Source organism: Molothrus aeneus, chromosome 9 (genome assembly GCF_037042795.1).
Source record: "Molothrus aeneus isolate 106 chromosome 9, BPBGC_Maene_1.0, whole genome shotgun sequence".
NCBI lineage: Eukaryota > Metazoa > Chordata > Aves > Passeriformes > Icteridae > Molothrus > Molothrus aeneus.
The window spans coordinates 4454110-4479742 of record NC_089654.1 but is presented as its reverse complement, the minus strand read 5'-3'; the positions used below and the strand labels follow the sequence as shown (position 1 = coordinate 4479742).

The 25633-nt window shown below is 46.2% G+C and overlaps 1 protein-coding gene across 1 annotated transcript; it reads right to left on the bottom strand.

Moving 5' to 3' along the window:
• Positions 1 to 2009: 2009 nt before the first annotated feature.
• On the bottom strand, positions 2010 to 25062 carry FYB2 (FYN binding protein 2). Its single transcript, XM_066555981.1, has 19 exons — positions 24850 to 25062; positions 20999 to 21704; positions 19880 to 20074; positions 18774 to 18807; positions 15633 to 15721; positions 15432 to 15460; positions 14474 to 14505; positions 13564 to 13648; positions 13102 to 13243; positions 11133 to 11253; positions 10991 to 11034; positions 10641 to 10710; positions 8723 to 8806; positions 7486 to 7514; positions 6644 to 6704; positions 6023 to 6115; positions 4262 to 4346; positions 2209 to 2383; positions 2010 to 2047 (listed from the first exon to the last, which is right to left on the bottom strand). Exons 1-19 carry the CDS (start codon positions 25060 to 25062, stop codon positions 2010 to 2012), a joined length of 2325 nt encoding a protein of 774 aa, XP_066412078.1.
• Positions 25063 to 25633: the final 571 nt, after the last annotated feature.

Below are 25633 nucleotides of genomic sequence, written 5' to 3'. Positions count from 1 at the left end.
CCTATGCCAGCTTTGAAATGGCCCTGTGGCAAACAGCGCTTTTATTTTTCTTAAGCCTGGAACATTTAATAATTTCTAATTAAAACATCTTACATTTTTAGGATATTTATGAGCAAACTGATATGGGCTCCTAAAATGTGCCAGGAAGGGGTAAAAGTTGTATGCCACAGTCAGATTTAAGGGTTTATTTTCTTTCAAAGCCATATAAAAACTTTATCCACATTTTTATTTTGCTTTTGAAAAGGTATCTACTGAATATGTGGAGGAGAAGCCATTAGCAATTTATATTTCTCTTCCTACATTTAGGAGCATTTTTCTGAAAATAAGTAATCATCCTCCAGGCCCACAGTGGAGAGAGAGCAGCCTGAACACAGGGGCAACTGTTGGGTAATTCCCTGTTGCTGCGAGTCCTTGGGAGCCAGGAGTCAGCTTTTACATATCTGGGATGCCTAAGTTAGCTTAAAAAAATAAAGTAATTTTTGACTGAATGCTTTATTTACTCTTTTTTCATATTATTTTTGCAAAGAAATGAGTCAACTTTTCCACTATTGCTCCCAATACTTTTAAGACCAAAACCAGTTCCAATTTATATGATTTGCTTTTTAAAGAGCAAATCTTTTGGGGAAACTTGCAATTCTGACAGAAATGAGATTGAGCAACTAAACTGCACTACTCTTTTTCTTAAAATGTAGAAATAAATTGGCTATTTCAGAGCTGACCTGAACAGGTTACTCCAAAAAGTGAGAAATACTGAAAATAACTAATAATCAGTGAAGTCATGCTCTAAATGGCAGGAAAAAAAAAGAAGGAAAAAAAAAAGAAGGAAACAAGGAAACATCTCTTGCACATTAAACAGTGTACAAAACTCCAGCTTTATTTACATTCCCATCATCACCCCACAGCTGACCAACATGGGCTGTCACGGATGCAGGAAGCACAGGAGACCTTCAGGGATGCTTCAGGGAAGAGCAGCTCTCAGGGCAGTTAGTACTCTCTGTCTCAAAGAAAAAAAAATAGGAATTTTCCCAGCAAGGGCCACCTGGGTAAGAGGAGGCTAATTTCTATGAATTATGCATGAGCATGCAAGGAAATGCTGCAGCAGGGAATTTAAGGGTGTGCTTTGGCAAGGCAAGGCACGAGTGGCCCATGTTTGCAGCAGATGTGGATTAATATGGCATATCTGAAGGCAAGTCAGGAATCTCCAATTTACACAAGTCATGACTGGACAGGGCTTTTTTTAGCTGCAGTTGGACTGGAAACTTGTCCAGCAGCAGAGCAAAACTGGAAATACTTATTTAATATTTCATACTGGCTGTTTACATTAACTCCCCCTGCCTTCAGAAGTTTTAAGTACATTTCTCCAGCTATCCCCACGCAGGAGAGAGTGCAGAATATGTCTCGGAACCTCTGCTGGTCAGAGTGACTCTGAGATAAGTACAAACTTCTTTTTTCCCAGCCTGGAAGTTGAAGGAGTCAGGATTTTTCTGTTCTCATTCTCAAGGTTGTTTATTATTTCTTATCTATAAAATTCTTTCTCCCACCCGCTGAGGTCAGTCTGGCAGGTTGGGTTGAGGCACACTGGTGTTATTTTTTTATATGAAAAATTATGTGTATGTTATTTACAATAACTTCCCAATACCTATCACCTCTATTAGACAGTGAGTTTCTACACTAAACTAATCCAAAAATGCCAGCATCACCCAGAAGATGGAGGCCAGGAAGAAGAAGGACAGGGAACTCCCAAATTCCTCCATCTTGGGACCCTGAGCCCCCATTCTAAAAACCTCAAAAATCTATTTTTCACGCCGTGACAAACTAACTATTATTCTACCTAAACTTTCTTGCCTTGTAATTCTTCATATAAAAGCTGGTAATTGTTTTTTCCAAGGGCTGAATCAATGACACAGGGGTTTTGTGCTCTGTGCCAAGGGCTCGAGTCCTCCGGGGCAACCAGAGGAATTTCCTGGGTTCCGACAAATATGCATCATAATAAACAAAAAAATCAGAGATTACCTGAAGTTCAAGTGCTCCACCAGAACGTACCCATCTGAGGGAGGAGGAAAAGTGAAGGGAATTAACAAAAAGGAAGGGAACTAGCAAAACCTGGCCAAAGGTGGCCGAGCACTCAGGACGTGCCGTGGTTTGGGAGGTGGTTTGGGAGGTGGTTTGGGAGGTGGTTTGTCACCCGGAGCCGGGCTGCAGACTCACATCTGCCCTGGGCATTGCGGCAGATGACGGCGTGGCCCTGGGCGCCGTGGGCCGTGCCGTGGGTGTCGATGACATCCAGCTGTTCCCCAGCTGTGAGCGGCAGGTCGGCGCGGCGCTGGCTGCGCACCGAGCGCGCGGCGCGGGCCCTGGCGAGCACGCGGATCTCCTGGTGGTACTGCAGGACAGGACAGGGAGCGGGCACGGGTTATTCTGTACCTGGGTGTGCAGCCCTGGAAGGGCACTGGGGAGGGAGGGAGGTGGAGATTTCAGGGTGGGTTGTGAGGCTTTGGGGAGAAGGGGGAGAAAAGGCACAGCAACACCTCTGATGGAGATCCAGATTAGGGGAGTGGGACTGGTGCCTTGAAGTGGCTACCTAAAACAGAGGCTAGACAAAATTAATAAAATTTGAAGAATAAAATTTGAAGAAATAAAATCTGAAGAAATGAAATCTGAAGAAATAAAAGTGAGTATTTGTTACCATGATATTTTATGAAAAATCCCCTTGCTAGAATTTTTTCTCTTGAGAAGCCTCAAAAAAGAAATGTAAGCAATAAGTATCTGATTGCTTGAAATGTGGTTTGGAGGTTGTTTACCAACAGGTGTATCTTTGAATGGTTCTATGTGAATTGTTTTTAATTAATGATTAATCCCAGTCCAGCTGTGTCGTACTCTCTGGTCAGTCATGGGTTTTTATTATTCATTCTTGTCTAACCTTGTGATTTCTCCTTTCTCTTCCTTTAGTATTAGTTTTAGTATATAATAACATAAATATAATATAATTAATAATATAATATAATTTATAATATAATATAATATAATATAATATAATATAATTTATAATATAATATAATATAATTTATAATATAATATAATATAATATAATATAATATAATATAATATAATATAATATAATATATCAACCTTCTAAGAACTTAAAGTCAATTTTCGTATCTCACCTCGTCCTGGGAGCCACAACAGGTATTTATTGCAGGTCTTCAATAGGTACATGTTGGGCTGTCAGGAGCCTCCCAGAGGCTACACCCAAGACAGATGGTGGTCACGAGTTTTTCTGACAATTATAAGTTTGGTCCAATTACATATCAATTAATCCTCCAATTACAGCTTCAGGTAATTGTGGGAAATGGATTTGTAGAAAAATTCTCAAAGCCTGACAAGGCTCACACAGTGTGCATCTGTATGTAAACCAGAAATACTGACTTGGAAATGCCAACTTAGAAATGCCATGGATCAGGACAGACATTGTTGAGAGAGAAATGGAACTAGAAGCAAGTTTCAAAGGATGGCCTTGCAAATAAGACTAAATACTTTTGAGAAATAGAACTAGGAAAGATGCACTGTAGTAGGACCCACCAGGGGTAATTTTAGAATTTTAGATTATTGGCTTTAAGGCATCTACAGCATGGTGCGGCAAAAGCTGATAGGCCAAAAACCACTTATAATATATTGTAATTAGGAAATAGTTGGTTTCTGATTGTGATGGCTTGAATTATAACATCTGTATTGTCTCACACTTCTCATGAGACTGAAAATGGAATAAAAGTTTTTGAAACACCTCTCAGTTGCCCAATCTCTGGGTCAGAAAAGGGCTTAATCTGACAAATTGGTGCCCCATGTGAGGAGATAACTCAGCACCAGTTTGCTCCCCCTCAATTCACTTTTGTCTGTACTTCTCTGGGCCTGAGGCAGTAAGGTGTCCTTGAAAATCAGGCATAGAGGGATTGCTTTGTCTGACCAAAATGTGAAGACAGTTAACTGATGCTTTATATGGAGTTTAGAGTTATACACTGATGCAGTACAGGATTTGAAAAATATAAAAGCTAAATCCTAAGGCATCAGCTGAGGACCAAGAAGGTTCCACCAGGTGTCTTTTAAGCAAACCACAGAGCTGCCTTTCTCCTCTAGAAACCCCAGCTTAGGCAAGAAGGCAGCAGGTCAGGGGAAAACTTTCCCAGCACAGCTGAGGACCAACAACATGGGTAGTTTAAACAGGCTACAGAGCTGCTTTCCTCCCCTGACAGAAAAAGACACATACCATAAATGTCTCTCTAAAGAACTTCTCTTCTTTGTCCATCTTCTTGCTCTTTTCTTCACTGCTCTTCTTGAATTTGAAGATATTTCTGCAATAAGAGAGACACACACACAATACACATATGCATTTCTGAGCTGCAATTAAATAACCCCTGGCACATCTGAAATTGCAACCCAGAGCCTAATTCCAGCCTTGTCTGCAAGGAACTCTTGGAATAGCAAAGCACACAAAGTTCACATCCCTATTTCTCAGAAAAGGGTGAACAGACAACTCAAATTTAGTGAGGCACAACTTGAGCCATTTTGTATCTCCACTTGGGATAATTTTTTTATTCTTTGGTCTGTAAGCAGCGTGGGAACAAATAAACTCTCTATTGAGTGTTTCAAATCAGCCCCATTTCTATGGAAGTCAACAATTCACTTCTCCCCCAGCAGTTTGTCTCCTTCTGGTTTTATTTATGCTCAGAAATAAAGGGTCCCCAGATAAGTCTCATCCTGAGTCTTATGGAAGTGGGGTTTGACACAGCTCTCCAGATTTTCTTTGGGATTTTTAGCACACAGAGGAGAAAGTCCCCCAGGCAGACATTTATATGGCACTGTAACGTGGAAAACAAGTTCTTATAATCCACTCTTAAAGGGAGTGGGGCATTCCCTGCATATGGGGATGCCACTCTTTCTGATACGTGAAATTACAGCTGTAGCATTCATTTTAAAACTAAGACAGGAAACAAACACCAAACAAAAAAACCTGCCCACCCATTTGTAATAAATTGTTCATCCCTGGCTCATTTTGATGCACTTAAAGTTAAAGAGGAAGGGAAACAAGAACTGAAATTAGGGAATTCTAAGCTGTGAAGGGATTCCTCCTTGGGAATCTGCGATCTTTAAGGGAAGGTTGAAATTGCATGGACTCCCTGATGGTCTGTAAAGTTATACCTGAGACTCTGCACAGCACAACCAGTGGTGCTTGAGCAGCCCCATGCAGGAACTCTGTGGGGAGAACCCAAAAATGGGCCTCTGATTTACATTCAAATTCCCATGTATTAGGTAATGAAAAAGGTCATTGTGATGCACATTTTTGTGATCTAAAAGGGAAAGGAAATCTCCCACTTCCATGTGAATTTTTGCAGCACCAATAACAACAATAACAAAAAAAAAATTGCTTTTATGCACAAATGGCACAGCAAGAGTCAAGGCAATCAGCCCAAATAATCAATACTTTAAAATACTAGGCTCTTACCAAAACCATAGAATCTTAGAATCATAGAACGGTTTCACCCCCTGCCATGGGCAGGGACATCTTTCATTATCCCAGGTTGCTCCAAATCCTGTCCAGCCTTGTCTTGGACTCCTCCAGGGATCCAGGGGCAGCCACAGCTTCTCTGGAGAACCTGAGCCAGGGCCTCCCCACCCTCACAGGGAGGAATTCCTTCCAAAAATCTAATCTAAATCTACTAAAATAGCAAAAATGAGCCAAATACATGGGAAGTAACAACTTTTGGCTCAGCTCAGTGGAAAATCATGACAAGACTTCAGGTTAAGACCTTTGGGTATCCTCCCCTTGTGCTCAGCTCAGATCCAAGGGTTTGCTTCACCCTTGAGATATTTTCTGCAAAGACTCCTGAAATTTGGCTTCAAAGGGAAAGGACCCTGGACCATCAGCCAACACAAAATGTCTGTGCAATCAGGGACATCCTGCTCCTGAAAGCACTCAGGGATGTGTACAAAGTCAGACAAAATGGGAGCACAGAATGGAAATCAAGACCTTTCCACGTCGTCGATGCTTTTCCTCTTGTCCTTGTACTCTTTCACCACCCGAAGTTTTGGCATCCGGGCTCTGTACTTGTCATCCTTCCCTCTGAGAGGAGCAGACAGGCAGGAATTCAGGTTTTTCCCAGCAGATTGTGTCCCCTCCCCAGATCCCTGTGCCTACAGAGCTGAATTTTTTCTCCATCTCCCCCCAGCCCGGCACTGAAATGCAAACACTTGCTGTGATTTACACCAGCACGCGCAGCCACCGCAGTCATCTGGCAGCAAGACACCAGGACATGCTGTTCCTATTAAAAGTAATTTTTCTGACAGGGAGCCTGCCAGGACGGGGCTGATAATCGGGTCTGGGAGACGGATTTTTCCTTCCTTAGGAAAAAGATCTGATTTTTCACGTGTTTCAGGGAGCTGCTCTCTCCTTTTCACGTCTCTGGCGCTAACTGGGTAACAGATCCTGCCAAATTAAACACACACAGGGAGGGCACCTGGACTGTCCCCAGAGGACTGAATCCCAACCAGATCATGACCCTCAGTGGGTTACAGTACCTGGCACAGGTTTGTGCCAGGAGGAAAATCTCCTTGGGTTGAGGACAACCCCAGGACAGGGCACCCTCCTCACCTGGTCTCTCTCTGCTCCACCTCGACATCATCATACACGTTGTCCTCCTGGGACACAGCTGCTGTCAACCAAAATGCAGGACAGAAAATGATTAGGAGATGTCCCTCTGAGCCTGGTTAAATAATCACATCACATAATCTATTGCAGAGGAAAATTTGAGCTGCTGCTTGTTGCTCAACGCAAAGGGGCCAAGGAAATGCAAGAGGAGCCTCGGAGCTCCCAAACACCCAGCAAAGGTTCAGCACAAGGAGTCATGCTTGGCTTGGTTAGTTGTGTTTATGGGCAGTTTTCTGCATGGGTTTGGCCATCCAGCTCCGTGGATGGAGCAGGAGCAGCAGCAAAGCCCCAGGTTTGCACTGCAGCCAGCCCAGGCAGCGTTCCCAACACAAGGACTTGGGTATGTTCACTCCTATGTTCAAATTCTCAAGGTTAAGGCTGTATCCACCCTGTTTATGTAAAGGAACTTGACTCTCCAGCAGGCAGGAATAAAGAGCTTTACAAAGAGTAAAACCCTTTGTAAAGGGTTTTGTAAAGCTAGAGTGCCTTGGGCTCACATACCACTGCCAGCAGTGGTTCTGCATGGGTAAGTGTTTCACACCTTACCTTGCTGGATTTACCCAGATCTGCAGGAGAAATGCTCTTCTTTAAAGCAAAACCACCCAAAAATGAGCAAAACCCTCACCCTCAAGTGAAACACAAATCTCTATCAAGTCTTCAAGGCTACTGCTGCCACAACACATGATTTTCAGAAAGGCACAGTGCACCAGGCTGATCGTACAAAACATTTGGCTCTTCAAACACACAGACAAATCCCCAGGAGTCAGGTACAGGTATGTGCTTACCTAAATTTGGCACTGAAATGGAAACCAGTCTGTGGATAGAGAAAAAGGCTTTTAAAAACAAATCTGCACATCAGCAATGCCCAAAAAGCCACGAGGAGCCCCCAAAAATTTGTCAGTGATGCTGCTGAAGTGAGAGAGACAGGTCCAGGTGCATGGGCTCCATGGTACCAACAGCATTTCCCAAAAAGATATCCCTTGCTAAATAAGAATTTCCAGCAATAAGAGCCATGTGTTCATCAGGCAGGAAAGATCTACACTGCACCCAAAGAACAGTCCAAACTCCTGCTGCCCTTCTCAACAGCAAGGGCTTTGCTGGACAGTTGGGATATTTAGTCAGTGGTAATTCCTTCCTGTAAGTCTGCCAGCATCAGGGGCTGTCCAGGAATTCAAAGGTGACAATGTCTAGATATCTAAGATAATTTCAGGAGCTTTAAGGGTTCTTTGAAATAGGAGAATGGCACAAAAGCTGGTGGGTCTTTCCCTATATTGATATTTATCAATATAAATAAACCTTCCTGACATGAAAGAGGAAATGTTTAACCTGGAATTCCCAAAGAAATAAGCAAAGGCAGTGTTTTCCTGGAGTTCAGGCACTGTGCACAGGGTGAGGCTCTCGCTGGCAGCAATGGAGGACAGGTTCTGCAGGTTCTGCACGCCTGAGGAAAAGGCAATTTCCCTGGAAACTTATGGACAGTTTTGAATATTAGAATACCCAAAAAGGCGCTGTGGGAAGTTATACAATATTCCCCACCCCTTTAGAATGAAAACTCACTGTTAAACTTCTCCAGTTTAACAGTGAGCTAAACTTCTTCTTCCTTTGCTCTTGGCTCTGAATGGAACTTGGAATAAAACCCCACATCAACAAGGCTGTCCCTGACCCTGGCTCCCAGGTCAAGGCAGCAGGTATCACCTTCCTACATTCCCCTGGGCACCTTGTGCCATGCTGAGGTACCAGAAAGGTGCCAAAGGCAGCAGAAAATGTATGAAAACCTGGAAGCTGCTGTGGGACCAGCTCCAGGAGATTCCTGATGCCACAGATTTTGGAGAAGCTGCACAGATGGACCATTGGCCCCTGCTGCCATAGTAGCTCCTAGTGAGTTGATAGAAGCACTTTTGAGCTATGTTTCCCCCAAAAAATCTGTATTCCTTACTTCCAGAACTCCTGCTCTCCAATAATTGCCAGGAGGAATGCTCAGGTTTGAAGTGGGAAGGGGTGAGACCACCAGCATTTTCTTACCTGAGGTTGTCCTTGAGCCTGAAATTGTTCAGCTTCAACTTTTCTATCTTAAACAGGTTTGCAAATCTCTTTTGTTTTTCTGTTCTGTCCAAAAGAGAAGCAGGTTTTAAATTCAAAGAGACACAAGGTGCAGAAGCAGCCCCAGAGATCCTGAGGCAGGGAAAGGAAGGGCAGCAGACCCTGGACCTCAGCTCAAAAGAATTTAAGTGTTGACAGCATCATGTGGATCATAGACTCGCTGGGATAAGCACCAGCACAGCAAAAGGTGCTTAATAATTGAGTCCAAGATGATATTTTTGCTTAGCTTTAAATTTTTCTGTGTTAATTGAAGCTGTTCTCCTCTGACCCAATAACTAGAGGGTGATCCAGGTTTCTTGGGAGTGAAAGCTCCTGAGGAAAGGGCAGCATTACCCAGAAGCATTGCAGTGACCTTTAAAGGGGACATCAGGGGCACCTTCTGAGCCACCCTCCATCACACATTTTCACTGTGTGTGTCCTTGAGGAGGACGGTCCACGGCACAGGCTTCTCTCTGAAGTTTACAAAGGGCTGCAAATCTAAACTGCAATTTTCTTGTAAAGTATCTGCAGGCAACCCAGGTCCTCCCCTGGGGGTCATTACCCCTGCACAAGGACCATTAAAAACCCTTTATATGTCTCAACACACTTAATCCTGCCCGTGGGATCAATAGAGGGATCACAGAAAGGCTGGTGTGAGGATTAGGAGCCTGACCTCTGAAACCTCTGAATTTGGTCCCAGAGGGCCTTGAAATTCCTCTGCAGCCCCAGCAAGATGCACTGCTCCCTTTGAGGGTCAGCAGGAGAGTTTAATTTGTGCACCCACGGGGTGAAGAAGAGGCAGGGATGTGCTTGCCAGGGATGGGGATGTGCCTGATCCGTGTGGGAGCACCTTCCCTCTGGATGGAGGAGCTGCTGCTCCCCCACCACGCCACTCCCACGGACCATTTGCAGAGAAATGACACTTCCTTCTTTTAACAACCATCCTGCCACCTCCAGGGGGTTCAGCTTTCCCCCTTTCCCTCCCTCTCTGTCACACACAGGCTGTACATCCACACGGAAGCTGGGCTGGGATGCAGATGCAGGCCAGTGCGAGCTTCTCATCCATCAGGGAAAAGCAGATGCTCAGCAACACCTTGTTATTCCTCCCACACTGCTCCTCAGGAGAGAGCCACCAGATGCACTCCAGCAATCCTGTGCCACATGTGCCTTTCCCAAAGGCTGTCTCTGTTCCTTACAAAGGCAAACTTTTACTGCACGAGGGTAGGGAACCACACAAAACACAACTAAAATTCACCTTACACCTCCTAATCCATTTGGGGAGCTCAGGCAGTGCACAAACCAGAGGCTGCAAAACTCATTGGTTTTATAACACACCCCGTGGAAAGCAAATATCTTGAGAGGCTACATAAAAAATGAGCAGGTTGCAGGTTAGTTACAGCACATCAGGTTCTTCTCCAGCCTTCTGTGATCTCAAATGGGAGCATTTTGTCCTGTTTGTTCCTTGAGCATCCCCTCTTTTGGCACACACAAAAAAGGTGCAGCCAATTCTCAGCTACAGCTGAGCAACACTTTGAATGAAGAGAAGGCAAGTGAGGCTGTGCTGAGTGCTTGATGCAGGAATAGGTTTGGGAAGGCAGCATTTCCAAAGGATGGAGGGTGTTACAGGAGGAAAAATCCCCCTCACTGCTCTGGGATTTAATTTTTGCAATGGCTTTCTGCTCCCAAAGTGTTAGCCAAAGGGGAAAGAGGGAGGAGGAAGGGAAGAAACCCACCCACACAACAACTTTCTGCAGTTGAATCAAGGAAAAAAAAGAAAAAGGCTTCCAGCCAGTACCTGGCATGTGAGATCAGGGCTGAATGGCCAGAATTTCAAAATACAGGCTAAGAAATTGTAACTTACCCTGGTTTTGCTGGGTTATCACCCCCAATCTCAACATCTTCATATGTTTCCTCATAGCTGTTTCCTGAAACTTAAAACCAAGGCATGCCATTAGGACAAGTTCAGGAGCAGTAAGGTGAGGTTTGCTGGACAAATTGCACCCAGACCTTTTACATTTTACTCTTCAGGGCTGCTCAAATGAATTCCATGCTGGACATGCATACTACTCTCCACTGGTTTTAATGGGAACTCAGAGCAACCCAGCCAGGAGGAGACACTGGAGATGCTGAAAGTGAAACAAAACCATTCCCAGCATCTCCCAGGGACCAGCCCAAATTAAAAGCAGCTTCTGTTTGAGCTTCCCCACTTACTGCTGTCTGAAGTGAAGGAACTGGAGGCATCTGAGCCGTGGCTGCTGGAAGACACAAGTGTGACATGGGGGGTTTCTGCAGGAGGGATTTTAAATGACATTTCCAAGGCACAGGCACTGCAAGAGCCCAGGGCCACACTCACAGTCTGTCCTGCAGCTCCTCAACATCATCATAGATGTCCTCTGGGGCCTGCAGAGACTGCCCAGGGGTTTGGCCCAAGGCTGTTCCTTTTGGCTTTGGAGCACCAAAACCCATGCTGTGCCCTGGAAATGAGATTATAAATAAATACATGAAATGAATAAATGAAATAAATTATAAATAAATGAAATAAATTATAAATAAATGAAATAAATTATAAATAAATGAAATAAATTATAAATAAATGGCAAAAATCTTTGTTTTAGGAGCTTTTCTGAGGAACTCCTCTCAGAGAAAGGAAAACTGTTGAGCGTAACACAACAAATAAGAGCCTACAAATATATTTTCCATTCCAGGAAATTCTTTGCTCTGAGACACTTCAAGAAACTAAAGTGAACAATTTTCAAAGTTTTTAGCTTTAAAAGTCATAAAAACATTTTATGTTTAAAGAACTTAAAATGTCTGTTGATTTTTTCAATTATGGCAGCTCTGACCCAAATCTTCCTCACCTAAAAGCATCCAAGAGATTATTCTTGGATCTCCAGAGAAGTGATTGGAGGGAAAGCTTGGCATGGTTGGTGGAAATGTTAAGAACCAAATAATGAACCATTCCACTGGAATACTCCTGTAAATCAACCCCTTGGAAAGGACCCAAGGAGGATGAGCACCCCTGAGACTGATTTCACTGAGGGCTGGAATCAAGCCTGGGAGTTGCACCTCATGAGGTTGGAAACAGATTATTCCTGGAGAGCTCCTAAGTGGCAATGTTAGAACCTTAAAACTGACTTGAGAGAGTGGGAGCAATGCAGAAATGCAGCCACACAAATAAAAGCAGATAATGTTTGTAAATGAACAAGGGGAGTGCTCCAGGCCAGGCTGGGCAGGGCTTGGAGCACCTGGGACAGTGGAAGGTGGCAGGGGGTGCAAGGAGAGGAACTTTCAGCTCCCTCCAACCCAAACCATTCTGATTCATGCAGCAGATCTTGCTGGACACAGGCACTACCTCAATATGATCCAGCTAAAGACCAAAACTTCTGCAAAACATCCAAATTCAGCAGGCAGTGGTGGACCAAAATCTCCAAATCAGCCTCTCTGTTGAAGCAGGAGGCTCACCAGGAGTACTTTGGGAAAAAAAAAAAAAAATCCCAGCAGAAATTACCTGCAGCTGTTCAAAGGTCAAGCAAACCAGGAAGATCTTTTACAGAAACAGACACCAACCAAACCAGAAAATTATTATGAGGTGATTTAAAATAATAATAATAATAATAAAAAAAAATAACCACAGTCACAGTTAATTTACACTTTCTCCTTCACACTCCTGGTCTGTCCACAGAGCCCAACAGTGCCACTTTTCTCTCTCTCATCTGTGAAATGCTCCCAGATGACACCAGTGGCTCGCAGGGCCTTTACAGAACAGGACCCATGAACATTTACAGCTGAAGTTGTGCTTACAGAGGGGATGTGATTTGGTTTAATTGTGCAGCTGAGGTGCCTTTCAGCACCTCTGGCCACTGCCTCAGAGCATCCTGACAGAAAGGAGCCCAAAGTCAGCCTGGCACCACGAGGAGATGGAGCAAGGAGCCATCTCAGGGAGGCACAGAGGGAGGCTTCAGGCTCTCACCCTGCTCATTTCTACCCCAAGCCTTGGCCAGCCCCTTTCCTGAGAGCCCATAAATGATGAGGAGCAGAGGAGATGGGTTTCAGCTCTCAGGATAAGGGCAATCTGCTAGAAAAACAAACACCTCGGCCGGAGCCGTGCAGATGGTTAACCAGCTTAGGAAGCTGCTTGCACAGCCAAAATAAATGATCCACACCAGAATACAAACGCTCAGGCAACCTTTTGCCCCGGTTTAACTAAATTGGTTCAAGAGTTGCATCCAAATTTATCGTTATTTCCCATATGGAAGAGACATTTGGGCAGCAGATGGGGCTGAGGATTGGGGAAACGCTCAGTGGTGCAAGGAGATACTCACAGTGCTCTGCTCTGTCTTTTGCCAGCCCTGGTGGGGTTGGATACATTGCATTTTGGGGACTGGTCACATCCTGCTTCCCTTGCAGAACCTTCAGCCCACCTCTGCCATCTGCCTTGGGGGACATGTACTCATTTCCACCTGTCTGGGGTCCAACGTTGGGTTTGGTCAGTGCAGCCCTTAGAAACAGCTTTCTAATGTGTATATTTCTATTACACATCCATGCATCCATAAGAATATCAATTATCTGTGGACTTAAAACAGTTTCACACCCTTCCCCATCAGCCTTTCAGGCTGAAGCAGCTGAGTGATGGACAAGCAAAAGAGAAGGTGGAAACCCCCTGGGATTAAGGGCTCAGGTTTCCCAAAATGTTTCCTCAACTGTTTCCCAAACAGAGGGGGGACAGAAGGAGAAGAGACGTCCTATAATAATAATTATTAAAATTAACCTCAAGGATACAATACCTCGAACATTTTGTTCTCCTCCAGTTTTGCTCTTTCATGACTTGGTTTTCCCTCTTTTTCATCCTCTGTTAGAGCTCTTTCTGGACTGAAATGTTCAGAAATGAGAGAGATCTCAGCACACAGACACTTCAGCAAAGCCACAAACACATTGCCCTGTGACAGTGCCCAAACAAGAAGCTCATTTTCCCTCTGAATGAGGGAGATGCCCAAATGACCACCAGCAAAGTGAGGGCAAATCCCAATCTAAAGGCCAGTAGCAACGCAGGGATAATACAAATAACTCTTGGAAGAGAGACAAATTAATATTTTTGTTTTCTCACAGCTGGAAAGGACAAAATAGATCCATTTGTGGTGGCACCTGGATCACACAATGTGCCTCTCACCACACTGAATTGAGATTTAGGCAAGAAGAAACAGCAACAGGATGCAGGACTTGATACCTTTTTTTCCCAGCATCACAACAATACCCACAAAAGTGACCCCTTTTTATCACATAACCCTTCAATCACCACCAAAAAACCCAGCCTTCAGACAGTGACCATAAACACACACCACAAGGAGCTCTAAGTGTGACATTTGTAGGGTGAAATTCAGAATGGACCTTGCCTTGCCTTGGACATAGAACCAGGTGCCCTGGTTTGAGAGCCTCATAACTCTCCCTGTTTTCACTTTTCAGGTTTCAGTAGGAATAGAGAGTGTAATTTTTTTACAATCTCCCCCCCCAGATATGTTTTAGAATGAAAACAATCTTAGAAACCACAAGTGCTGGCAAAGAAAGGCATCATCTCTGCTGTCTTGGTCATGAAATATATGAAATTTCTTTATATTTACTGAGTGTTACAATATTCAATTCCTAACCCTAATCAGTTGTGGGGCTAGAAGAAGTTTGAGGGAGAGGAAAGGAAATTACCTGGATTTGGCAAAGGGGAAAATCTTCTGTTTCTAGAATAAAGCAGAGGAAAGCCTTCAGCCACTGTGCTTTTCTCAGCAGTCAAGCTTTCATACAAGGCCTCAACTGTCAACCAGCATTTAAAGAAATATTTCTTTAGAAAGCCCAGAAGTATTTTATGTTTGGAATAGTCATCAGAAAAGGATATTTCATCTCCTTTGCAGGACAGGGAATGCACATATTGACAAACTATCCAGGGATAATAAAACAGTGCTGGGGTTGGACCAGTGAAGCTACTGGTCAGCATGGAAGCTGTTACAGAAAGGAGAGCTTGCAGAGGAGGAAGTTTTTTAAATTTAAATAAAGATTTCCCAGCCTGCCATAAAGTGAGGCTCCAGCCAAGCCAGAGAAGCTCTCTGAAAATCACACAGAGATAAATATGTTTGGAAAGCTGTGCTATTTCCCAGGCAGTGTGATGGCTTTGCAAGCCAGGACTTGAAACCGGAGTTTGACATTTCACAAAGAGTTTGAGCATGGCCAGAGCTGATGGCCAGGACATGGACATCTCCTGGCACGAGGTGATGAGCTCTCCAAGTGTGCTGCCAAGCCAAGCAGCCTGGCTCAATCTTGCCTTTGCATCCTCACAGAGGGAATACCAGCACCACCTCACCCCTGGCAGGAAATTCCAGAACATTGCAGTGGATTTTTTTTTTTCCTCTAAAAATTCACATTCTTGATATTGGTGCTTAACACTTGGTCCACCACCAACATCCATGCAGTTGGTGTTATCACTTCCTTACATTTCTGCAGTGGAAGTCAAGGGAACTGACTCTTCCCACTGATATGTTTGGGAATCTCATTAGGCTTTGTGTCCCCTCTGCAATTTCTTATTTATTTTTTGAGAGTCTTCACAGACAGCATGCAGGGAAATCTTGGCAGGTAAGAAATACAGATATTAGAAGTTTTCAAGAACACTTACCTTGTGTTTTTGAGGCTCTGCCTTAGGTGCTAGGAAAGATATTTATGAACAGATATTAATTTTTAGTCCGTGTTAAAGTCACTGCACTTTTAGGTGTAAAACTCAGCTTTTCTCAACAAGAAACTGTATTATTTCCTATTTTAAAGGCTTTTTTTCCCAGCTAGCACGTAATTCACCTCCCAGTGCTGCCTTTCAAAGTACCTTCAATGACACACAAGGTTGTGGTGTCCCCAGACTGGTTCAGGTACATTGGGGCTTCTTCATAATTATTCTGCTCTTCAAGCTGAGCACTGAGAAGATGAAAAAGCGAGAAAAGAATATTTTTTTTTCCCCATCCCTTTTAGTAGTATGAAAAAAAAAATTCATCTTGAGGACAAGGAAATCAAGAGCTTTGATAGTGAGCCTACAAAAACGCAAGGTGAAATCAGGAATTCCTCAGAGGGAGAGGAGACCTGTGGCAGATGCAGGGCTCAGCTGAACCTTCCCACTGCTTGTCCTTCGGGAGGCCAGGCTGCATTTACAGGGCTCAAAGCACATCAGGAGACTTCCTACCAGGGTTAGAATCTCCTGCCTACAGCCATCCTTCAAGTAGAAACAGGAAAAAAAAACAAAGCAAAACAAAAAAAAAGCCAAAAAAAAAAAAAAAAGAAACCAAATAAACCAAACCAACACAAGGAAATCGAAGCGCAGCATTTTTCAAAACAAGGAAATCAAAACGCAGCATTTTTCAAAACAAGGAAATCGAAGCGCAGCATTTTTCAAGCCTACCCAGGTACTTTGAAATTGATAACAATTCCCAGCTTGCACTCTTGGGCACGTGGGTTCTCGTGGAAAGGAACATTTAAAGGTGCTGCTCCTGAGCTTCTCAAGCCATGCCAGCACCGTGAGGGGCACGAGCCAGCCACAGGAGGAGGGGAAGCGCCGCAGCTCCAGCACCACACAGCCCCAATATTGGGCTCCCCAGCCCAGTTCCCACCTCCCCATTCTCCTTTGCCCTTTCCTCCTCCAGAAATTCATGTTAGTGCAATTTGGGAGCAGATGGAGGGGTAAAACCCCAGCGTTCCTGAATTACCCGGGCGAATCCATTGGTCCTTCCCCTCCGCCCACAGTGAGGGAGTTTTTGGCATTTTAGGAATGCACCAGGAAGCAGCAAAAGCACAAGACACGGCTCGTAACACACGTGGGGGACAGGGTAAGGTGGGGAAAGAGCAGAAGGAAGGATTCTAGAAGGAACTTCCTCCTTCTAGCTGTAAAAAACCCTCAGGGAGGGTCTGTTTTTCCTGGAATCACCTCACTGTCACCACTCAGCTTCAACTGAGAAAGCACTAAGGCCAAACCAGAGCACAAGGAACAAGAACCTCAAGGTGCACTTTGACAGCAGTGAAATCAGAGAAGGAACAGCCCCCGAAGCCAGGCAGGAGGCTGTGCTGATGGCAGGGGTGTCCCCTGCAGCCCCCCAGCTCTGGGGACACTGCCCTGCTGTCCCACAGGGTGCTCCTCACCCCACACAGCCCAGGAATAGCCAGCACAAGAGACTATGTCAGGGTCTCTAAGAGACCAGACTTCATTCCAGGTGAGGCTTCGAGGAGGGGAATTCCTGTCCCCAAACTGCTGTTATTTTGCTTTTATGCCAGAGTTATTTAATTAATTTCCCCTGTTATCACACAGTTAATATTTAACAAGTGACCTACTGTAAGGACCATATCACAAGTGTTGGAGCAGGACAGCTAACCCTGCTGCATTACATTGCTAGAACAGCAAGGAGGAGGTTATTTTTTGACCAGTTCTCTTCTGACAAGTACAGGTTAAAAGTTAACACCAGCCATCACAGGCAGGGGCACCTCATGATGTCAAGAACAACTTGCTGTGATAGCTGGAGGAGTTGTTTGGGCACAGAAAGTATTTTAAGAATTCCCCTCTCTTTGTTTTGGTTCAGCTGATCCATTTCCCCTTTCCACACCTACAACAAAACACGTGTATGAATATTTCCCCCCGCTTTTGCTGCTCTTGTACAAATCCCAGGTTGCTGCACAGCCACTCGCGACAAGTCAGACACCAGGAAAGTCAGGATCTCCCTGCATACAAAAAAGAATTGTGTCTGCAAGATTTTTGAGCTGTTTCAGACAAACTCAAGTGATTTTGGACCACCACCCAACAAGAAGCTCACGTCAGCATGTGGAGGCAGCTGAAGGGTGAGGAGGGCAGTGGCTCCTGTGCCCTGGTTCTGCTGGCTGCACAAACACAGGATCACAGAATCATGCAGGAATACAAATTCCTTTGCTGCTGGCAAAGAAACCCCCAACACCTTCTGGCTATGCCAGGGCTTTGTTTCAGCAACAGTTTTCAAAAGCATTTCTGTTCTAAAACCACAAAACTTGAGTACACAGCAAACAGGAAGCAAAACACACACACGGGGTAGGGGTGATGACTGTGCAACTAAAGCAATGGCAGAGTTCTACTCCCCACCAGCTAAACCAGACCTAAAGACATGGATATGGCTCTCCATGAGGCTTTAAGAGCCCACAAGAGAAAAGAGGGGTGAAGTTTTCTCCATTAGGAGAGGGCCCTCCCAGCCAGCTTTGAGCTTGCCATGTAGGTCCATCACACACAGAATCCTAGTATGGGTTGGGTTGGAAGGAACTTTAAACATGATCCAGTTCCAAACCTTCCCTCTCCCACAAGCAGGGACACCCTCCAGTAGAGCAGGTTGCTTAGGATCCCATCCAACCTGGCCTTGCACACTTCCCCTTCCTTGAGCAGCCCCTGGAGCAAGCTGCTGCCTCCAGGATGGGCCATTCCCTCCAGGCTGGATGGGAAATGGGGATGGGGATGTTCCCATTGGTGCCTCAGGTTTCAGCTGTTATATTTTCAGATTCTGTACTGCTTCAGTGTGTAGTTTTGAGCTTCATATGAGGGGATGCTGAGCTCTGTGCACAGAGCAGGGAGACAAAACAATTCCTGCTCCAGCTGGGCACCAAGGACAAATGATCCAAATCTCAGCCCCAAGAGCACAAACCCCGTGGGCTGGAGAGAGAAAAACAAGCAGGGTGGGACTGCAGGGGCTAAAGCTGGAATGGGACAATGAACTGCAAGGTGCAAATGGAGCAGAACTGATCCCAGTGACAGACCCCGTGCCCGGCCGTGCCATTTTGGGGCCATTTTGGTTCATTTTGGGTGCAGCCCTGGCTGGGCTCTGGTGCTGCCCAAGGTGGATCCATGGAGGAGATGCTTTGAATAAATCCCTGCTTTACTCTGGAACTCTGCCCAGCCTCTGCTCTAGGGCAGCCTTCACAAGGCATCCCCATCACCTGTGAGCCACACCTGGCCTCTCCCCATGCTCACCTTTCAGGGGTCAGGTAATCCTCTTCTGCAGCAGCTGCACACAGAGACACAGAGGATTAGAGTAGGAAGGCAAGCCCAGGCCCACCCAGAGCACACGGGAGGGGTGACAGGGACAGCCCTTCCTGCTGCACACAAAGGCAGCCGTGACACAGCACTGCCAGCACAAACGGGGGACCCGCCTCTGTTAATTTGTCATTATTAATTCACATTTCCTGCCTAAAACCTCAGGCTTTCTAGAGATAGAAATTATTGTGAGGGCATGGAGATGATAGCACATAAATGTAACTAGTTCCCCCCCATCAGATATATATATTTAGAAAGGACAAGTAGGCTAGAAAACAGTTTCAATGAAAAACTCTCTTTCCTTCTCGTTCTTATCAAAGCCAGGGCACACCAATAAGAACTGGCACTGTAAAGCCAAAGAGACTTCAGCAGAGCCCGTCTTACAAAAGCAGCTCCCTTTGAATTCATCAAAAGTTGTGCCTAAAGATCTGGCTGTAATTAAGGCTGTATCTATAAAGAAACACCACTTAGCAGCTTACTAAGTGGTCCAGAATATTCTATTATGCGACATCAATAGGGTTTTATTATGGGAAACTGAACTTTTGCATTTCTTGATGTTGGAACGCTTACCGACATTGCCCTCTGTTGTATTTAAAACAGAAGTGGGGGGGATTAGCAGACTGTTTTCTAACAATTTTATTGTGCCTTCCCACAGTTGTGTGCTCCAGAGTCGAGGCATTTCCCATTGAAGGGGAGCGATAAAGATCAGCTGGGCTCACAGGCACTGCTGCTGCTGCTGCTTTACAGCCAGCTGTAAACTTCTCTCAGCATGCTGCACTTGGGAGGGAACCGGGTCTCTGAGCATGGGATGGCCTCCAGCCGGGAAAACCAGATCCCTTCTCCAGATTAAGAGCAAAAATCGGCCCCGTTGAAACTGCTGGGCTCTTATTAATGCTTGAGGAAGAAGCTATAAACAAGTAACAATGTCTGATTTCTGTGTGCTGGAAATCGTGGCATTACAGCTGTCAATAAACTGCTCATTTTAATTCATTTTCTATAGAACAGATCTGGGTTGGGGGGAAAAACGACTAAATATCTCTTACTTGTTTCATTTCCTCTGTGGAGCAAAGGCATGGTGCTTTGGAAAGCACTGAGATCAACTTTTGGGGGTCTTGGAGGCTTCCCAGGGGCAGGACCCAGGGATTCAGCTGAAGGCAGAGGTTTAATCCTTGGCCACTTGCTCCCAGGGCTGTAATTCCATTTTCCTGCTCCAGGCTGGCAGAAGGGAGGTTCTGATTCTGCTCCAGAGAAGCACAAGGACAGGAAGCAATTAGCCCTGACATAAGCAAAAATTCACATAGGATCATTAGCTGGTATACTGACATTTCTAACCAGCTCTGCCTCCTCCATCACCACGGTACCATAATGGCAGAACAAATGGAAACGCCCCTTTTTACAGATTTTTACCACATGAACCATGTTGGGGTCTCAGCTCTTGACAGCTCCCTTCCTCTGGATTACAAAATACCAGCCCAATTTTCTGTGCTGGTAACAGTTTAATCCAGCAGGATTTAGGGCTGTGGCTGTTTGCAGTGCTCAGTTCTGGTGAGGTGGCTTTCCAGGGTAAACAAAGCCTTAAGGTTTTCAGTGCCCCATCACCCAGTCACGTCAGCAAGGGGAGCTTCCCAGCCTCTGAGTCTCCCAGCAGCAGTTTCTCTAAGAAATGTATTCTCAGATCTTAAATATGACCTTTTGCAAAGCTGGGAGGGTGTAGAGGTGGTGGTGGTGGTGGGGATTCAGATTTAAGCTCTTTTAATTAGAATAAAACTGTCTTTGCAGACCAGCCTTGAACACCTGTGTGAAGTCACATTTACCTTGGGATTGCAAATGGCCAAGGCACAGCAAAACTAAGATAGTTTCCTGTCCTCAGTTTTTATCCTACTCTGAAAATGTGGGCAATTTCTTAGAGTGAATTTTTAAAATAATTTATTGGATATGGGGAATCCTTCTCTTATTCAAGTGGAGCAGCAGTTTGAGACCCATTTCTTACCTCCAGGGCCTCCAGAGCAAGCACAGAGCATTCCAATGGGCCAGCCTGGCCTCTGGTTTGAGGGTCCCAACCCTCAGGAGCTTTTCTCTCCTGCTGCCATACCCTGCACTTCCAGATCACCTATACACTCATATATCTCTATATTCAGTGTTAAGAATACACCTTTCCATACCTTTCTGGAGCTGAGGTGGCTCTCTGGGTGCACGATAACCTGCCTGGCAGAAGGCAGATGCCACCACACCCTCAGCACCTGCTCCATCAGAGCTCCTGTGTCCTCTGGGAGCCTGAGGAAGGGCAATCCCTCTGCCATGCAGAACATCCTTCCTCTGGGCACGCCGGTCCAGCACAGGGGAGCTTCCAGAGGCTGGCATCCTGGCACTGCCTGAAGCAGCAGGAGCTGAGTTGGCCGCCCGCTGGGCTGGACTTGTTTTCTCCTTGCGGGATAAAGTCTCTTCCCAGATCTGTAGGACATGCTGGAAAGAATCCGGGAGCTGAGCGTCCTCTGGAGTTGTTTGGCTTGATCCTTGCTGGTCAGTGGCACAGGGGAGCAGAGGCTTTTCTGAGCTGCTCTTGGGAGGGCTCAGCCCTTTCTCCAAGGCGCTGCCCGTGCGCTCTTTGTTGTGCCCCATCCGCTCCCTGTCACCCCCAGGCTGTGCCAAGGGGCTGTGCTGGGTGAGCACAGGGGCCTGGGATGTGGCATGGGCAGGTTTGGGCACTTTCACCTCTCTCTTAGGCAGGGGCAGAGGGCTGGAGGTGGTGTTCCCTGCAGAGCCAGGTTTGGGGGTGATGTCCTTGGAAGGTTTCTTCTCTGGCTTGTTGGCCGAGTTGGAGTCATTCTGAAATCTTGCTCGGAGGGCTTTGAAATCAGTCACACCTTCCTGGGTGAGGGGAGAGAGGAGAGCACAGAGCAGCTGCTTACAGAGGTGGCAACAGGCAATTTAAACAATCATCCTGTTTTCAGAGAGAAACAGGCTGCACACTCAGCCTTGGTCACCAAGGACATGCCGATCCTGGTGAAAATTTAAAAGCAGCAGAGGAGAATTTGCTCTTTCAAAGGATCCTCCAAAGGCTCACAAATCACTTCTGGTGAAGACAAAAGAGCTGAAAACAGGGGGAAATGCAGCAGCACAGCATGGAAAGCAAGCAGGAGCAGTGTGGCCAGGGGAAATGCCTCCTTCTCCCCAGTGTCACCCAGGGATGGAGAATTTCCCTCGGGAGGATCTGGCAAACACTGAATTGAATGCTAAAGCTTTCCTGGCAGGGGTGCTGCAATGCTGTTTATACACCTGCTGGGCATGAAAGCTGCACTTTATTTTCAGTACACAAGCACCAAACAGGGGAGAGGCCAGTGCTGCTCCATCCAGAGATGCCCAATCCATCCCCATCCCCCTGGAGAAAACCACCATGAGAAGAGAAGCACCAAATATCGTCCTTGGTGCTGCACTCCCAATGGCCCCTGGGACAGAATGCTCTTCCTCCAGGGTGCTGGTTCAGCTCAGGGTCCCTTAGGCCATCCAGGGCTCTTTGGATGCCTCTCCCCTTGCCCTTAATGCCACTCCAGGAAACAGAGCACACATGACCCAAACAGAGCATCTCCCAGTGTGGGCGATGGACACTGGCCATGACACTCAGACCCTCTCCCACACAGTTACCAGACCCCAGGTTCTTGAAGAAAAGCAGCAAATCAGTGACAGTGCAGTTTGAAAGGGCACTTAGAGAACATTTTGTTTCAGTCCCTCACTCCCCTGCATCCCACACTGGAGAAAAGGGAACACAATTTTTGCCTGCAGTGCCGTGGCTTAAATTCAGCCCTGAACTGAACTAGGGAGAAAATATGAAGAGAAATTTATGAGCTACTTAAGTCCTTGAACTGCTCTATAACTTTTTATATGCCATGATTACATTAGGTGCTCTGCTCTGGCAGCTCAGCTCAGCGCAGGGCTTCACGAGAACCTGTCTAATGAGGAAATTGGAAAAAATTATCTAGGACAGAACTTCGTTATTCTGAAAAAAGCTCCAGCCTTAAGTGTTAAGACAGAACAGATGAATAGCATACTGAGGTTTTATTGCATTTAATTGCACGATTTATTAAACACTGACAATTTCTCTTGAATAACCCCTTTCACTGACTTTATTACTTTCACAGGGTAGTACATGATGTAAAGAACCAGCCCTTGGGGGAGAGGTTTGAATTGCTCCAATTATATTTCATATTAGTGGTCAGCAGCCTGATGCTGTGTGAGTTGCCCAGACAGGCTAATCTAGCAGAGAGCCTTGGGAATGGGAGCTTCCAGAGGCACACGGAGGATGAATCAGGTTTGGGGGGAAAAAATTAAAAAAAAAAAATCCCTCCAGTGATGCCAGACAGGAAATAAAGCAGTGAGGTGCCCTAATGCAATTGCAAGGAGCTGTGGCACGTGCTGCAGCAGTGGTTGAGGAGTTCAGAGCTGTTTACCTCCCCACACTGATTTTCTTTACTGGAGCAAACAATTCCTCATCAGTGCCCTCAGAGACAAAGAAAAGAGAAAGGAAAAATTCCTGCTTGTCTCAGTGTGCCCCAGGTGAGGCACACACGGGGATTTTGGTCAGGCCTCTCCCTGGCCCCGGCTGTGACAGAAATGGGCTGTGACAGTCAGGAGCTTGGCACTAAGTTTAATTAAAGTGGGGTGGATGTGAGCTTTCCTTTCCCGCCCTCAAATTGTTATTCTTCTTGCCTTGAAACGGCAGCTTCAGCTGATTTGGCTGATTAAGAGGGAGATTATCTGTGCTCAATGCACTCTCAGTGGATGTGGTTCCCCCAGAGTGCAGCCTGATGGATGCTCATGGGAAGGAGGGACAAGTATGGCCCCAAACACAGAGAACTGCTGGGGTTAAATTGCCACCTCCTGCACACCCACACCCAGCTGGGCAATCCATCCCTTCCCCAAAAAATCTCCTGAAAATGCTGTTTTTCCTTGCACAGGGCCCAGCTTAGCCAGACCCTCCAAGTGAGTTCTCCCAGTCTCTGCAGGGATAATTCTCCATCAGAGCTGGGGCTGCTTCAACCCAAAACCCCATCCAAGCAGCTCTCCTGTTTGATCCACACACCTTGAGGGAGATGCTCAGCCTAAACACGGTGCTGGGCAGGTCACACGTGGAGCCCCAGGGTCCCCTGAAAATCAGACCAGCTGACAAGCAGGGAGAATAAACTCATACATTTAAAGGCCTGCCAAAAGCTCACAATGTGCATTACAGCTACATCTGGCCAAATAATTGACTGTGAATAATGCTACATTTGGCAAAAGCCCCTGCAAAGATGAGAGGGGAAGAGAGAGGAAAAAAGGAAACAAACTTCCACTGGCCGGAAAGCTGCGAGCATTAAGGAGTCAGGGGACAGAAGCATTACAGAGTCAGGGGGCAGAGAAAATTTCCATATTTTCTCCCAAAAAATAAAGTGTTCTTCTGACAGCAAGATCAGTCTAGGAAGCAGAATAAAGCTCAGCTTAAGGCTGTGATAAGGGTGGCTCTTAGAAGGAGCACCAGCAGGAGGTTTGTGCTGATGCCTTGGACTAAACAAAAGGAATCTGATCCACAGAATCCCAGAATAGTTTGGATTGCAATGGACTTTAAAGATCAACTTGTTCCAACCCCTTGCCATGAACACACTCAACAATGGCCAGGTTGCTCCAAGCCCTGTCCAACCTGGCCTGGGACACTTACAGGGATGGGGCAGCCCCAGCTTCTCTGGGCAACCTGAGCCAGGGCCTCACCACCCTCTAAGTGAAGAATTTCTTCCCAATATCTGATCTAGCCCTGCCCTCTTTCAGTTTGAAGCCATCCCCCTTACCCTGTCATTCCAGGGCTTTGTCAGAAGTCCCTTTCTATCTCCCCTGCAGCCCCTTCAGGTACTGAAATGCTGCAATAAGGTCTTTCCCAAAGCCTTCTCTTCTCAATTAATTAACTAAATTGAACCGATCCTCATTAGTTTCCTGTAGCTGCTTTTTCTAAAATGAATCAACACAGGAAAATAAACCCCAAATAAACCCCATTCAAGACATGGCACGCCGGACAGCCGAGAGGAAGCACTGCCTGTTCCCCTCTGGAATTTCTCTGGTTTACTCCATCCTGTATCTTGATTCCCGAGGGAGCTGTGGTGGGTAAATGTTTAATCTGTGCTGCCCTCTGCCCTGGTGTGGGACGGCTGGAGCCAAGCCAGGCACCCCGGGCAGGCTGAGGAGAGCACACTGCAGATATCATCGACTCATTAACCCGCCGGCTTCTCCCAAAATAAATCAATAAACACAACTCAGCTTTTTGTTACAGTAAGAGGCACGACTGCAGTGTCAGAGTGAGAGGGGAAGAAAGCAGGCGCTGGGAGCCCCTGTTTGGGGCAGCAAAGCAATATTTGTGTGGTCTGCACACAGAGCAGGAGCGGCAATGAGAGCACACCTCACTCCCAGGATAAACAGCTCTAGGAACTCCATGGAGAGAACAGCCCCAAGCCACGGCTCAGCAGCACAAACCCAAGCAGGAATCCTTCCCCCAGGCCAGCTGCACAAGAGCCAGAGCCTCAGCAGTTACCAGGTCCATCCCTCGCTGCTCCAGGCCAGCTCCAGGGTTCAGCCCGGCATGCTCCGTGTGCCCTCCTGCGCTGCTGCTCTGCTCCAGCCCAGCCCAGCCCAGGCGGAGCCAGCCCCAAACACACCTGGGCTGAGCCTGGCTCTGCCCCCGGGGCGGGGAGAGCCTCACCTGGGCTGGGCTGAGCCACAAATGTCAGCGCAGCACAACCGCATCTGTGCCCTCTAAAGCCACTGCAGTCCAAACCATT